The sequence below is a fragment of the Prinia subflava genome, chromosome 5 (assembly GCF_021018805.1).
Source record: "Prinia subflava isolate CZ2003 ecotype Zambia chromosome 5, Cam_Psub_1.2, whole genome shotgun sequence".
Taxonomy (NCBI): Eukaryota; Metazoa; Chordata; class Aves; order Passeriformes; family Cisticolidae; genus Prinia; species Prinia subflava.
Genome location: NC_086251.1, coordinates 17,504,597 through 17,519,458, shown reverse-complemented (window position 1 = coordinate 17,519,458; position 14,862 = coordinate 17,504,597). Strand labels below are relative to the sequence as shown.

Genomic DNA, 14,862 nt, shown 5'->3' with positions numbered 1-14,862 from the left:
GTGACTTGATTTACAACAGAATGGATAGTGAAGGATGTAGATTTTATGCCATCTGTAGCCCAACCTGTAATATTGAACGACACGCTGTACATTGTAATGTCACTACTTCTCCAGCCACTACTTCCTCAGAGTGGTCCACTGTAACAACATCAGTTCCTCTGCCTCCCACCACTTCAAGTATTGTTTTTCATGGTTGTGTTTCCCCTCTGTATCCTCCATTACAAGTACGTAATTTCTGTGTTACTCTTTGACTTTTTAAACCATACCGTATTTTTGGGTGTTACGAGATTGGAACAGTTTTTAATCTTTAAGCCTTACATGTGCTGATTGTCCTTATTTGTTTTGCTAATGATGGGCAATATATAGGACATAATATTTGAATTTTCCTTTTTCTGAATTTCAGTTTTTTATACTGCTAAGGCAAGTTTAATATTCTTTTTTGGTTACTTTTTTTTTACTAAAACTCTTTGATGCATTGCATATTTAAGGTATCTTCTCACTGACATAATAGAAGGGGTTTTCTCTTGGATCTTATTTTTTCACTAAAGGGAATAATTTTGAATGCAGTTGAGACTTGCATCTGTTTTTGTTCTCCTGCTCTTTTATCTATACTCCTTTTTATCTATACTCCTTTAAACTTTTTTTTTGTCGTTATGTTCTCTGTTGACCTTCAAGTATGCTATGCATACAATAGAGGAATGCAATTCCTGTAACCTGTGTCCCCCAAGCCCCAGAAGGGTTCCTCATGCAGAAGAAACAAGTGTCGTTTAGGTTCCCACCTCCTTCTAGCACTAAAAAATATTAATCCCGTAGAATATTGACAACTTTTTAATATCAGTGAATATTTTCATTTTAGTCTTTTAGATTTAGCAAAGTAAGCATTTTCTATCCCTCATATCATGGTCAGAATTTTGAATAACTCTAGTTGCCATAAAAAAACAACTAATACCACAAATAGAAGAGAACTAACACATACTAATTCCTTTCGAACACTACCATTACTGGAAGTATAACATAAATCTAAAAAGAGGTGTAAAGGTTATACCTGTTTGCAGTGTTTTGTTACAAAAACTTTTTCTTCATTTTGCAGCCTGGAGAAAGATTCAAATTATCCAACTGTACAGAAGTCATCTGTAATGGAGACAATGACATAGACGTAGTACCAACGTACTGCCCACCTGTAAAGGAAATTACCTGTGCAAACAAATACCCACCAATGCTGGTACCTGACGACAATGGATGCTGTTACCGATATGAGTGTCAATGTAAGCACCAACAGATTCAGGAATAACAATTTTGGAAAAAAAAAAGCTAATCTTTACACAGATTATATGGGCATTTTCATTTCGTAAGCTCATTCTATAAATTGCACTCTCTTCAGTTTTTAAATGTTTTCTACATAAATTCTCATCTTAATCTTCCACGTATTTTCTCTGTAACAGGTGTATGTAGTGGATGGGGTGATCCTCATTACATTACTTTTGATGGAACCTATTATACCTTCCTTGAAAACTGCACTTACGTCCTGGTGAAACAGATTGTCCCTAGATATGACAACTTCCGTGTTTACATTGACAATTACTACTGCGATTCAAAAGATGGACTCTCCTGCCCTAAATCCATTATAATTTTCTACAAATCTGCAGAAGTGCTGCTGACTCGTGAACTCATGAATGGTGTGATGACCAATGTGGTAAATATTTTTTTCCTATTCTTGCAAAGAAGAAATAGTTTTCATAAGCCTTACTGATGCTATTCTGAGATAGGGTCTGTTTGAATATCCCATCATGGAGTTGATCAGGGCAGAGGGTATCACTAGGGGGAAAAAAAGGCATTGCACTGGATGCTGAGAACATCCAGGATTGCACTGCATGCAAACCATGTTTGAAGAACAAAATTCGTATTTCATGAAAACTGATACATTGTGGCATACACTTATCTAAACAAACACACTTTGAAGAAACACAAATGCAAATTGCAAGCAGGAGTCTTTTCTCGCAGGGAAGATGGATATGTATCCCTTATCTGCTGCATGACTGGGGACTGCTTTCATGGAACTTCAGGCACCAAACAGCCCTAACATGATTCCCCCTTCAATTTCCTAGTGTGAAGAAAGGAGAAACTTAGACCTAGCTGAAGAAAAGGGGTGACTTAGGCCATCATCTCACCTTGATGATCCAAAGTAGTGTTGGCAAACTAATGAAAATGAAAAGATAGTCCTACTCTTACACTAGAGAATCTATTAGTTGATTAGAGAATTTACAGAGAGGGAGAAAATTTGTTTGACTAGGCACTCACCTTAGAGTGCCCTGCCAAATTCTCAATCAGAAACATGCATTGGTCTCAGTGATTCCCTGTGAAAGTAAACAGTAACTGACAATTTTAACTCATGCTTTAGCCCAATTCAGTGAGAAGAGAGTTGCAGAATAACTTCTGACAAAAAACAACTAGGCAAATATGTTTATTAGTTCATACAAGATACTGGCTACAGATTGAAAAGTTTAATAAATAAATGTGATCACTACTATATAAAACTGGCACTAAGGGTATCTGACTTCATTTTGAATTCCAACAACTCTTACAATGTCAATTACTATGTAATATAGAGATGGTGTGATTATCTGGCGAAGTTATTTCATAATAATGGCAGGGATGTTTCTGTAGCTAGAGAAAGCTACCACTCATTTTCATATGAAAAATGTTTCCAATACACATAATCATGAGGGATACAATGAAAATACTTGGATTTATGTGCATAGAATACTGTGTATTAGCATACAATCAGCACAAACACAGTACGAAGAGGCCACTAAGATTATTATCCCATTTTAGCAGTATAGCAGCACAAGCCATGATATCAATGCAAATATATGCTGTCATTAGCATGCCAATGGGCACTGGATGTGATGAATAACAATATGGAGTTATGCATAATTATGAAGATTAGAAAATATTATTTAAAACAATCAGGCAGAAGCAGTGCTTATTCTGATGTGTTGTTTTTGTTGTTTTTTTTTAACCCTGCATTCAGATGTACTTCAACAAAAAGATTGTCCAACCAGGCTTCAAAAAAGATGGCATTTCTTTCTCCACTCTTGGCATCAACATGATTGTTGAAATAGAAGAAATTGGTGCTGTCATCACCTTCAGTGGTCTGATTTTCTCTGTGAAGCTCCCATACAGCAAATTTGGCAACAACACCGAAGGACAATGTGGTAAGAAGGATTCAGAGATTGGAGGCAGTCCTCTTTCCCCACCCCTACCTTGGTTATGCTCACCCACTCCAGCTATGCAGTCTTACAATTGACAGAAATTTTTAAACAGAAATAAATGGAAATCAGTACAGTTCTGTTCTTCAGCTTCTGTACAATGTCAAAAGGTCAATCTTTCTTTGGGACTGGGGTTTTACATCTGTTTGTTTTTCCATAACCTAAAGTTCATATAACTAGAGAAACCCCTCCCAATGAAGCAAGGCAAAATATGCATTTCATGAGTACATCACAACTAAACATATCAACCCAGGAAGGTATTGTGCATCTCTAAACATGGTTTATGAGACTTACCCAACTTGTCTCTTCCAGGAACATGTACGAACAATAACAAAGATGAATGCCGCTTACCAAGTGGTAAGATCATTTCCTCCTGTCCCGAAATGGCTCATCACTGGATTGTTGACAACAACAAGTCATGCCATGGAGTACCAGTAATACCACCTATAACCACACCTCCACCAAAGCCGCAATGCCAAACACCTCCACTCTGCAAGCTTATCTTGAGCGAGTAAGAAAACAAATTCATTTTTTCTAGACAAAACTGTTTCAATATCTTACAAGAAGAATAACAGCTATAGCTTTAGCATGTCATAATAGCTGAAAATGTCAGCTTAATGACAGAATATACATAGTAAAAGGCCTTTGCAAAAGAAACTGGTCTGCTTTAATGACTTGCACATCAAAGATAGCTGAGCAAGGAGAGGTAAAACGAGAAGGATGCAGCAAAAATCAATACTCCTTGGATGCAATACCTCCAGAGTATGCTCATTAACTACTAAGCAAAGACTGAACTCTAAATTTCTAGTGAGTCTTCAGTACAAATCATAGAACTGAGTTACCAAGCAGGTGAAGAGAGCAGGTGCAAACAGCTGAAAAATGTCCTTCACTCTTTGTACATTTTATCTAAAACATGGAGTTCCAAATGCACAGAGGCTTGTTTCCTGAAGTATTTCCTATACCTGTGTAGGCTGACAAACCCTTTTTTCAGATGAGTTACTTGTAAAGGCTCTCTTGTACATGCTTTCTGTAGTATCTAGTAAGTTTGGAGCTATTTTATGCGTGAATTTTCTATTGCTACATTTTTTCATTCCTTCTTTTCTTAATCTGGTGCAATTCTCTTTTACACTAAATTTCTGCTGTCAAACAGCTAAAAAGTTGTGTACACATACAGAAATACTATGACCATTAATGTCTTTAGAAAAAAAAGGTACTTCAGATTTCTTAATCTTTCCTGAACCTATCTCCCAGCTTACTGGCCATTCCTAGGGTTTTGTTTCTCATAATACCTTCCTTTCTGAAGCAGTCTCACATGCTATTAACTGGAAAGTGTTGTCTGACAGGAACAGACTTTGTCTAATGGCTCATTAACATACAAGGGGGTTGCTTTCTTTACTGCCTGCAGGGTTTTTGCAGAATGTCATACAGTGATACCACCAGAACCATTTTTCAAAGGCTGTGTTTTTGATGGATGTCGCATAGACGATGAATCCATGCAGTGTTCCAGTTTGGAGATATATGCTACAGAGTGTGCTGCTAGAGGTGTCTGCATTGACTGGAGAGGAACAACCAACAATACATGCCGTAAGTATTGCAGGACTTAAAATTTGTGTGATAAATGATACAAATCAGTGGTTTATTTACTAAACATATCTTATACCTGACACTTAGTTACTGTCTACAAAAATCCAGTGGGTCCTTTCTCACAGAAGCTGACAATGAAGAAGGCAAAACTGTAGTAATTTTTTCTGGAAAAATGCATCTACTGTCAATTTTTAATTTTTTTTTTGTCTTTCTTTTCCATACAGCGTTCAGCTGCCCATCAAGCTTGGTATACAAGCCATGCGGGCCCATTAGTCCAGTTACCTGTGACCAAAGGTATGGAAAAACAAAAATCTCCCTCCCTGAAACACCTGCTTGTATTTTCCTTGTCTACTTTCCTCAGAAATTTGAGTTATTTCATAATGAAATGTGTTGCAAATTTCACTAATTTATTCAAGATTTATAAATATCAATCTGCCCTAGGAACATGTGCTTCCTGTTGCCCTTCAGAAACTGTAAATTTTTGTCTCTCTTGTATCTGACATGATATGCTCCTCTGCCTCACCACAAGTGTGTTGTACTCAAGCACATATATTCTTCCCATTCCAGCTATGACCGTCCTGGCTATGGAATAACTGAAGGCTGTTTCTGTCCTGAAGGATTGACACTCCTGAGTGCAGAGAGCAACATCTGTGTCTCTGATTGTCGTAAGTCATCTGTAGCTAGTTTGGGGAATAAATAAAGATCAGGGTTGTTAGACAGGAGTCCCAAGTTCTATAGTCATCTTCTGCATGGTCAGATCATTGCAAATCAGCCTTCCTAGGTGTCCCCAATTACAAACTGAATAATATTCAATATTGAATAATAGCCAATATTACCTTTCTTTCCCATCCTCCTTTCCTATGTGAGACCCACCAAGATGGCAGAACTCTACAGTTCAGCAAAATTAGTCCGCATATTCATTTTCTTCTTAGCTTTATCCTCACAGTATTTGTCTTCACAGTATTTCACAGTATTTGAAACTGTGCATATGTACTCCTTTAGTCAGTTTTCAATAAATACCCATTCATTTGTTTGTCTGTTTTTCTCTTTTTCTTTCCAGTCTGCAGAGAACCAAATGGAATGTCCAGATGGGTGAGTATCACAATGAATGTGGCTTAATGAGCACAGACAAGTGAAACAAGACAATATTTACTGTTCCACAAAACCAAAGCTTTGTCACAAATGTTTGTTTACTTTCAGTCTTAAAAGTAATGAGTGCTAGAGTACCCCTAAGAAATTTAATAGCAAGTGATAAAATATTCTTTCAATAACCTCACATACAGAGAAAAAACTTAGAGAAAGAGAGAGATGGTAGTAGGGGAAGTTAGGCATATCTGATGATTTTATTTCCACAAATTTGGCTCACTAAAATTACTATGAAATGAAGGGCGAGGTGGATAACAAAGTTTACCTGTTGCTTACCATGTTCATAGCCTGTATTCTTAGTTCCACAGCTGCATAAAAATCAGCCACCTAATGTGAAAATGAGTATGTCATATGATCATTTCTATTTCAAAAATGGATGTGAGGCTCAATCACTTCTTTAGATCTCCTGTAACCCTCATGCTAACACTATGCTACAAATAGAATGCAATAGCTTTGTGAACTCAGAACCTTTAGTGGCCTCCAGCATCTTCTGCTAATCAGCAGTTTGATGGTCTCCTATAGAATCCAAAATATGAAAAGGCTGATATAATCAGTTATCACTATATACATGAATATGTCAACTAGCAGGAAATAAAACTATTTTGGATTATTTTTATATTTATTTTTTTATTTCCTTTGTCTGTGTTTTTCTTTTTTATTTAGCCAGGAGAAAAATGGACAAAAGATTGCCAGGAATGTGTCTGTGACAAAAATACTCTTATGGTGAAGTGTACAAAACACCAATGTTCTCTGACACAGCAAGTATTTTGTGAAGAACCAGGTTACATGCCTGTTCAGATACAGATACCAGAAGATCCATGCTGTACTAGGACTGAGTGCTGTAAGTACTGTCTTGGTTCTTTGTCATGGGGAATATGCTATATTAATTTTAGGAAACTACAGCAATCATTTCTCATTTTTTAATACTTTGCATTGATATCATAGTGCTTTTCCCTCATCCTGCTTTTCAGAGCCTTCTTGCAGAGCACACAGCAAATGCGTTTATAAAATCTTTTAATCTTTAAATTTGTTATCTTTAGTTAGACATAGAAAAGTAACTGAAAATCTTCTATAATTTAACATTGAAAACCTTTAACACTGCTGCTATCTGAAATAATATTCAAAAATCATTCACAACGTTTTCTATTTCCAAGACCAGTATTAGGAAAATTAACTGTAAAAAATAGTCCCGACTATTTAAAAATTGCTCAAGAAAGTTCCAGAACCAGTTCTCAGACCAGAGAGTCATCAAATTTTCCCACTGGTACAAATCTCTCTTTGAAATTATCTCTTTCCAGCAATTACCACTCTATTCTTCTCAGTGTTTTCTTTTACAGAGGTTATGGGAAAGCCCAATCACATTGAAAACACCTTGGCACATAGACTGAATTAGTCATTAAACTATCTTGTGTAAACACCATATCTACCCCACGGGAAAACTTCAGAAGTTAATGTAAAACAAAATTGCTTTAATTCAAAAGTTCTGAGCTTATTTTCTACGTTCTCTTACATGAAACAGACTGCAACACAAGCCTCTGCCCTGACATCACACCCCAGTGCTTAGAGGGACAGGAAATAATCACAGTAATGCCACCTGGAAACTGCTGTCCTGTCCTTGAATGCAGTAAGTATTGTGCACCCTCTTCATGTGCTATTTACTGCTGTATTTTTCTAAGTTACAAAAACCTTATAAGAGAGGTGCAAATTATCTGTGTTATCATATTGGGCCTTGTTGTGAATGAGTGTTTAAGGCTGCTGCCACAGGTCTATGAAATGGGTCTACAAAGCAACAAAACAGAAGTTTTGTCATGCATTTCTGCCTCTTAAAACTTACACCTCCTTCTTCCTTCTTTACAGGACAGGGCTGTGTAGTCAACGAAACCTATTACGCAGTAAGTACACAGAGTTACTCACTGTAGAAATACACCTTCACATAGTTCACAGTGCAGTGTTTTTGAGACAACTTATCATGGTCCATATTTTGTACGAAGGCCTGAGATAAAACATTATTCTTTATTTCACTGAGGTTAACACCCTTTGTACAAGCAAAAGCATTTTCTGCTCTGCTTTCTACATTAGCAGAATTTGATTCCAAGATTGATATTACCAAACCAGAAACTCTGCTTAAATAGAACAACCAAAATTGTGTTTATGGATAGCTTAGCCTATACATAGTTCATCTTCGTATTTTCTGTGACATGTATACACAGAGCAACTTGTTTTAACTAACTAATAATGGGCTTTTCCAACTTCCCCTAGCCTGGAGCTGCCATTCCATCAGGCCCCTGTGAAGAATGTACCTGCTCTGAATCCTCTCCCTCCGGGCCTCACCAGCCTAGGGTGACGTGCCAGCCTGTTATCTGTGACACATACTGCCCGCTGGTGAGTGCTGTTCTGCTGTCACTAATTCCTACCCCACTCAGCTCCAGTAACCACCAGCTGAGGCCAGTGACCTGACTCAATGCCATTGTCTCTCTTTCAAAACAGGGCTATAAATACACAGTGGAACCTGGACAGTGTTGCGGCACATGCAAGGCAGCAGCTTGTGTAGTGACTGTGGGAGACAACTTTACACACGTGCTCCATGTAATTACCTCTGGTTTACTTCACTTTTGGAGACCTCTGCTAGTCTTTCCATTCTTTCCTTGTATTTGTCAAATTTATTTCCTCCATCTTTTCTCACATTAGACAGATGCTTACTCAGGCAGGGACTGGACAGTCTCCACACAGCGTAAACAATACCTTACACCACAAAATGCCAGTTCTAAGATTTCTGGAAGCAACTGTGATATCATACTGAACAATGGCTTTCAGAAATCAACATAGGAAAATATACAGGTGAAAGCAATGGGCTTTTGTTTGCCTTCAGTGCTGAAACTGTAGCACCCATTTTGCTCAAAGGATAATTTTATCTCTGGAGGCATTTTGACACATCCATAAATTCTAATGACAAAACCATTGAAATGCAAATTATTCTTTCCAAATGAGTCCATGGACTTACCCTATTCACACAAAAAGCACATCTATATCCAGATAAAAATAGAGCCTCCTCACTTGGTAATGAAAAACACTTAATAGCAGAATGATAATATGGCAAATAATTATCAGTTGAAATTCAAGGAAGTTGTTTGGAATAATCAAACTACTATACACAGCAAGAATAAGACATTGGATGGCTTTTGTTTCATTTTTATATGAGACGATTTTAATTTGCTTTTATTTCGACTACTCTCAGGAAGGAGAATACTGGAATCCACCTGGTGATAACTGTACTGTTTACACATGTGAAAAACATGCTGACCAGTTCATTCAAGTTATCAAAGAAGCAAGCTGTCCTGCCTTTAACCCTGATGAGTGTGATCCAGTAAGTTCTGTTTTACCTGTTCTCACTTTTGGAAAGGTCGCAGTGCCTAGCACCAGTGATAGAAGAATCATGATGTTCAATGAAAAAGCCTAGCAGAAGCATCATGCTTCTAAGTAACTCTCCTTTTATCCTCTCTGAACCTGGTCCCAGTCAAATTTTACAGAAAAGCAACTCAAAATTAAATTAAGTGTTTATCAATCCTCACTGAGGATCAGATATTAGTGAAAAGGATACAACACAGTATTTTGGATTCCTAAAAGTGTCAAGTGACCTAGAAGCAAAAATCAGCCTCTGGCAAGTCAGCTATTTCAGTCATTGTGTTAACCCTGTCTGTTATAATCCTTCACCTTTACTGACTTTGGTCACAATATTTTGACTTACGTGTCCTACGAGCTTTACTGCGTGCCGAAATTGTACTACTCAACTGAGAGTTTTCCTCCATTTCAGCTTTCAAATAACTCTTACTAATTTTAAAGTAATGACGTGCCCTTAATATTTAGCCTTGCTTGAAGTCAGATTCCATGTCAATACAAAAATATACACAGTCTCTGGTGCCAGAGAAAATTAGGAAGCAGGGAAAGTCTGCTTTAATATGCAGATATGAAACCTGAGTTATCTTTTTATGTTTTCCCACTTAAGGATGATGTCAAGTTATCTGATGATGGCTGCTGTCTAGTGTGCCAAAGAATACCGAAACGTAAGTAATAATAATTTTGCTGGAAGTATTGATTATATGTGCCTTATTAGCTACATTAGCCCATTTTGCACAATGGGTGCATAGACAGATGAGGTGAACTGACCACAGTTTGGGTTTGCTGCTTCACTGGGGTGAGAAAGGGGAAAAAAAAGCAGGAGAACATTTCCACTATGCATTTTAGGTCCTTGTGAAACAGATGGTGAAATTTCCTGTCCCCTACTATTAAATGTTGGCTTTCTTGTGGGAGGGTGGAGGACTATGATTATTCTCCAATTTCCATAGATATATTCTCTTTAAGGTGTAAAGTGAAGCCAGTTCTGAGAGATGGGTGCGCATCCAGCAGTTGCCACAGTACTGCTCTTAATTTCTGCAATCTGCACCAAGTTGCATAAGAAAAAGGGGAAGTTTCATCCACTGATAACACAAACAGTCTTCATTTGGCCCTCAGCAATTAAAGGAAAAATGCACTGCGACTTAGTTTCCTATTTCATCCACTCCATCCACCTTAGTTTTCAGTTACAAACTATCATGTCATACACAGCTATCTATTTATATGCACATGTATTTTAACCTATTTTCCTTTACTTTGTGATGACCTCAGTTTGTATGAAGCACAATATGACTACTGTCATCAACTACAATGGCTGTGTATCTCCTGCACCTGTTGAGATAACATACTGTGAAGGCAGCTGTGATGCTTACTCACGGTAAGTGGCATAAAAGATACTTGTGGCCTCTTGTCTTCTACTCTTTACACCACTTACATCAAGTAAATCACAAGTGTTTTTCTGATGTGTCCAACATCCACCCATTCATCAACTGTTTCCATTGTGCTAATTAATGTAACATACTAGCTTGATTACCTTGAGATTCAGTGTTTAACAGTCTGTTCAGTGTCATAGTGAATAGACCCAAATTTTGATATTGCCCATTTAAAATTGAGGTTACTTGTTTCTCATTATCCTCTCCCTGGACTGGCTCACTATGTGATCTGGAATAATTCTTTACTTTTTCTGTGCCTTAACGAAGACTTAGAACCATCAGGTTTTTTACAATGAGGAGCAATTTACGTGTATTTCATCACAATGCTGTAAGAATGGTAATACTGAGCCATAGTTCCACATGCAAGCACGCAACTTCTGGTTACGTTTTGCAATGGGTGGGAGGGGCAGTGTTATTTCTCACATAAATTCTGAATCTCTCCTTTCACTGTTATTTCAATCAGATATTCTCAAATGACAAACACAATGGAGCACAAATGCTCGTGTTGTCAGGAAGTCAAGACCAGCAAAAGAAAGGTGACTCTGACGTGCAGTGACGGAACCTTCCTTGATCACTCCTACACCTACGTGGAGAAATGCAGCTGTGTGGGTGCTGAGTGCATTACCCAAGACAACACCCAACAGCAGACACAGCAGATAAAGACCTCTCAGGAGCAAGCAAATGTCAAAAATTAGAACTAGAGAGAAGTCCTCAAGCAAGGGCTGAGCATAAGACTAAATAAAGAAACTTCATAAAATACAAAAGTGTCAAGAGCAGCTAAAATTTTGGATGAACAGATGATGTTTTCTGCATAAACTCATAGTATGTCTGTCTACAGAATTTCAGTTTTCATTATCAATACATCTCCCATTTTTTTTATGTCGTTTCTTTTACAACTTGAGAAGTACAGCACAAGTTCATCTTGACATTTTCTGTTCATTTGTCTTCTGAGGAGTGCTGGACTTTTTAATAACATTTTCATTCCAGTTCACCGAGAAAAATCAAATGACAAATCCAGAAAACAAACCAAACCCAAGGAAAACTGTTCCACTCTGCTTCTATATGTTTCTTTTTTGTTGAGGAAAACTTAGAGTGCAGAAAACCATATCTTTTCAAAACTCTAAACGTCAATATTTTGAAAATTTATGATGGACATATTTCCCTACATGTTTTTGTGAGGAAAAGGAAAATATCCTATTGTGAGAAGCTGCTGCATACTACTTTTTGTTTACATAACACCATCAGCATAGTTGCTGTATGAAAATATGGATTTTTTTATTGTTTTGTTATGTGGTTAACTGTTTACAGAAGAAATATATATATATTTGCCAACAGAGGCATATGAAGGATTTTTTATAAACAAAAGTATAATAATAATAATAATAATTGTAAATTCTTTCCTAGGAAGCTTTAAAAAGCTGAACCACTGCTATTTATTATTTTTTTTTTTTTGAAAACTGATTTATTGGGTCACTTCTTTCAGAATTAATGTTATCCCATTTCTTAGTCTCCGTCATGTTGTCTGGGTATGGTATATTTTCTTTTGTTTTTGAATATTATTTTATTTTTGTTCCTTAAGACACAAAAAAGAAATTATGATTAATAAATTTTGAGCATTTTACAGCACATCTGCTTTGACTTTTCAGTGAATCCCTTGTGTGAGAGTTGCTGGCTCTATAAAACATAGTTCCAGGTCAAAAGTCAATGAAAGTTGTGGTACATAACCCCCTGTAGAGCTTTGATACTGCTTTGAATGAAAAACACTCAAAGCCAAACACTTGGAAGTGTTCCAAGCACATCACTTCAGATGCTATCAATTCGTGAACTCTCAGAAAGCAAGCACCTCTCTGAGTCTGCACATTTGCAGCCCTGAAAGTTCTTTACCTGACTGGCATGAACTATCCAAAGTATTTCAAACCAGTCAGTCTCACGTTTTAGAGCCCACTGCAACATATATAGCTCTCTCAAACTGCACAGTTGTAAATCTATGAGATTTACCACTGAGAGGAAAGTTCTCAATGTCTTTACCAACAATTTGCCGGGTGAAGGTGTGGGTGTTAGCGTCTTTGAAATGGGTCCCTGTGTGCCACAGCAGGTTTGTCGCAGAGCCCCGACAGCTCGGCTCCTGACACAGACAGGGCTGTGACAGCCCCAGCTCCTCAGCTTTGGGGTGAAATCGCAGGCTCAAGGGGAATGTGCGGTGGACGGTTCGGGAAGGCGGCTCCTTCCCAGTGCCTCGGCCAATGGGGAGAGGAAGAGCGAGCGAGCGGCCGGGAGCTCAGGATAAAAGGAGGGTGCCCCCTCTGGAACCCCGAGGGAGAGAATTCCGCAGGTGTGTGCGCTGGTGGGGGCTCTCCCTTTATGTGAATAAAGTTGCAGGACTCTTATGTCTCATTTTTGGACATAAACCTCTGGCATCTGTGGAATTTCCCTGACAATACTCAGCTTTAGTAACAGGATTCTTTGAACCAGCCGCCCCAGCTGTGACTGTACACTTTTAAAGTGCCAAGCAACATCTTACGAATGACTGCTCTAGGATTTGTAAGTGGAACAGTAAAAAGCTGAAGTTTTGTTTTTGTTTTTTTTTTTAAACTAAACCTTTCTCCTCCCCTCCCAGTTCGGATGGCTCAACAGAGGAAGTAACAGGATAACAACACAGGCTTCCTGCGGGTGCCCTGCAGCAGCTTAGGCTGCTCTCACACCGCTTCTTTCACAGCACAATAACCACCCCTATACTTCCCCCCTCATACGCGAACACTTCAGTTTTCCGTGAGAATCACTAACACCACCATACTTCCTGCTGGCAGAAATCCCGACCCAGCTTCCTGTTGACAAATTGTTCGCTTTTTCCGTGCCTTGGGTTCTGCTGCTTCCCAGTGAGGCCCGCAGGTGGCACACTGCTCTGTCCCTCCCTTCCCAGCGAAGGCACCAGGCTTCCCCACGCAGCACCACTACTGAATTCACGACCACTTCGGTGTGCAACAGATTTTCCGGATTTACCAGGCAGGCTAGGAAATTACTAGTCTCCTATTCATTCTGCAGAAGGAAAAGAATGTCTATACAATGTCTAAAATCAATTATTATGCACCTGTTGGTCCACAACAGCTCCTTGCCCACCATTAACCTACTGAAATGGCAGATTTCCTGCATGTTGCTTCAAGACAGTTACTTATTTGCCCATACAAAGCCTGTATTTCACCATCCCAGAAGATATCCTCTTTTCTGGAAATCCCTGTGTGTAATAAGTCTGTACCATCAGCCCCTTCATACACTAAAGGAAAAAAACCTAATACAATGAGGAAAAAGAGAAGGGCAGACATGTGGCACATGGGAAGACTGAGAGGTGATAATGTCAGGACAGCAAAGTTTGGTGGCATAAAAAGAAAAGCAAAACAGAGCTAGAAGCAAGGGCACTGGCAGGTTTCAGTCCTGGCATAGGGAGACAGGAAGCAAGGGGCACATAAGCCAAGGTCAGTCATGGAGGCAACACCAAACCTGTGGCTTGGGAAGTGCTGGAGACCCTGCCCTGGAGAAGGAAGGGTCTCTATCACAGATGCAGTCCCAGTGCTGGGAAAGAGCAAATGGGAACCCTCAGTTCAAAAGGAGGACAGGGAACAACATGCTTTCAGCATTAAAGACAAAATGAAAGATCTTGAAACAAGACATAGTGTAAATGCAAACCAGAGCACTGCAACAGATGTAGTAAACTTACATTCTTGCTAAATTTTCCTTTACACAGGACCTACCTTTGCTCTGAGTTGTTGCCGACACAGATTGGGTAATAGCTCCAAAGTAAACCTTTCTAAAAACTAGGATAAATAATACCACTTATCTTTGTCAAAAACAAATTACAGTTTTTTAAACCGTAGAAAAATAATAGAGTCAATAAATGATTGAGTGTGAGCAAGGGATTGGCTTGGCATGTCTTTCATGATGGGTCAGAATGCCTGCAGGTCACCCTGAACTGTGCTGGTGTAGGTGGTTAATGTTTGTTACACCGATGGCAACACCAGAGGGCTCTGGGCTCACAGTTTACACAC

General features: G+C 38.6%; 1 protein-coding gene across 1 annotated transcript in view; it reads left to right on the top strand.

Annotated features, from left to right (window-relative positions):
- LOC134551084 (mucin-5AC-like) overlaps positions 1–12,448 on the top strand; it is a 49,261-nt gene extending 36,813 nt beyond the window's left edge. The window contains exons 32-49 of the mRNA XM_063398207.1: positions 1–224; positions 1,091–1,265; positions 1,443–1,693; positions 3,032–3,215; positions 3,582–3,780; positions 4,675–4,853; positions 5,078–5,147; positions 5,421–5,518; positions 5,914–5,945; positions 6,663–6,840; positions 7,519–7,623; positions 7,857–7,891; positions 8,259–8,381; positions 8,487–8,585; positions 9,235–9,363; positions 10,003–10,060; positions 10,662–10,767; positions 11,286–12,448. Of these exons, the coding sequence (XP_063254277.1) occupies positions 1–224; positions 1,091–1,265; positions 1,443–1,693; positions 3,032–3,215; positions 3,582–3,780; positions 4,675–4,853; positions 5,078–5,147; positions 5,421–5,518; positions 5,914–5,945; positions 6,663–6,840; positions 7,519–7,623; positions 7,857–7,891; positions 8,259–8,381; positions 8,487–8,585; positions 9,235–9,363; positions 10,003–10,060; positions 10,662–10,767; positions 11,286–11,517 (2,477 nt within the window). The 3' untranslated portion in view covers positions 11,518–12,448. The remainder of the gene's footprint in view (positions 225–1,090; positions 1,266–1,442; positions 1,694–3,031; positions 3,216–3,581; positions 3,781–4,674; positions 4,854–5,077; positions 5,148–5,420; positions 5,519–5,913; positions 5,946–6,662; positions 6,841–7,518; positions 7,624–7,856; positions 7,892–8,258; positions 8,382–8,486; positions 8,586–9,234; positions 9,364–10,002; positions 10,061–10,661; positions 10,768–11,285) is intronic.
- The last annotated feature ends 2,414 nt before the right edge of the window (positions 12,449–14,862 follow it).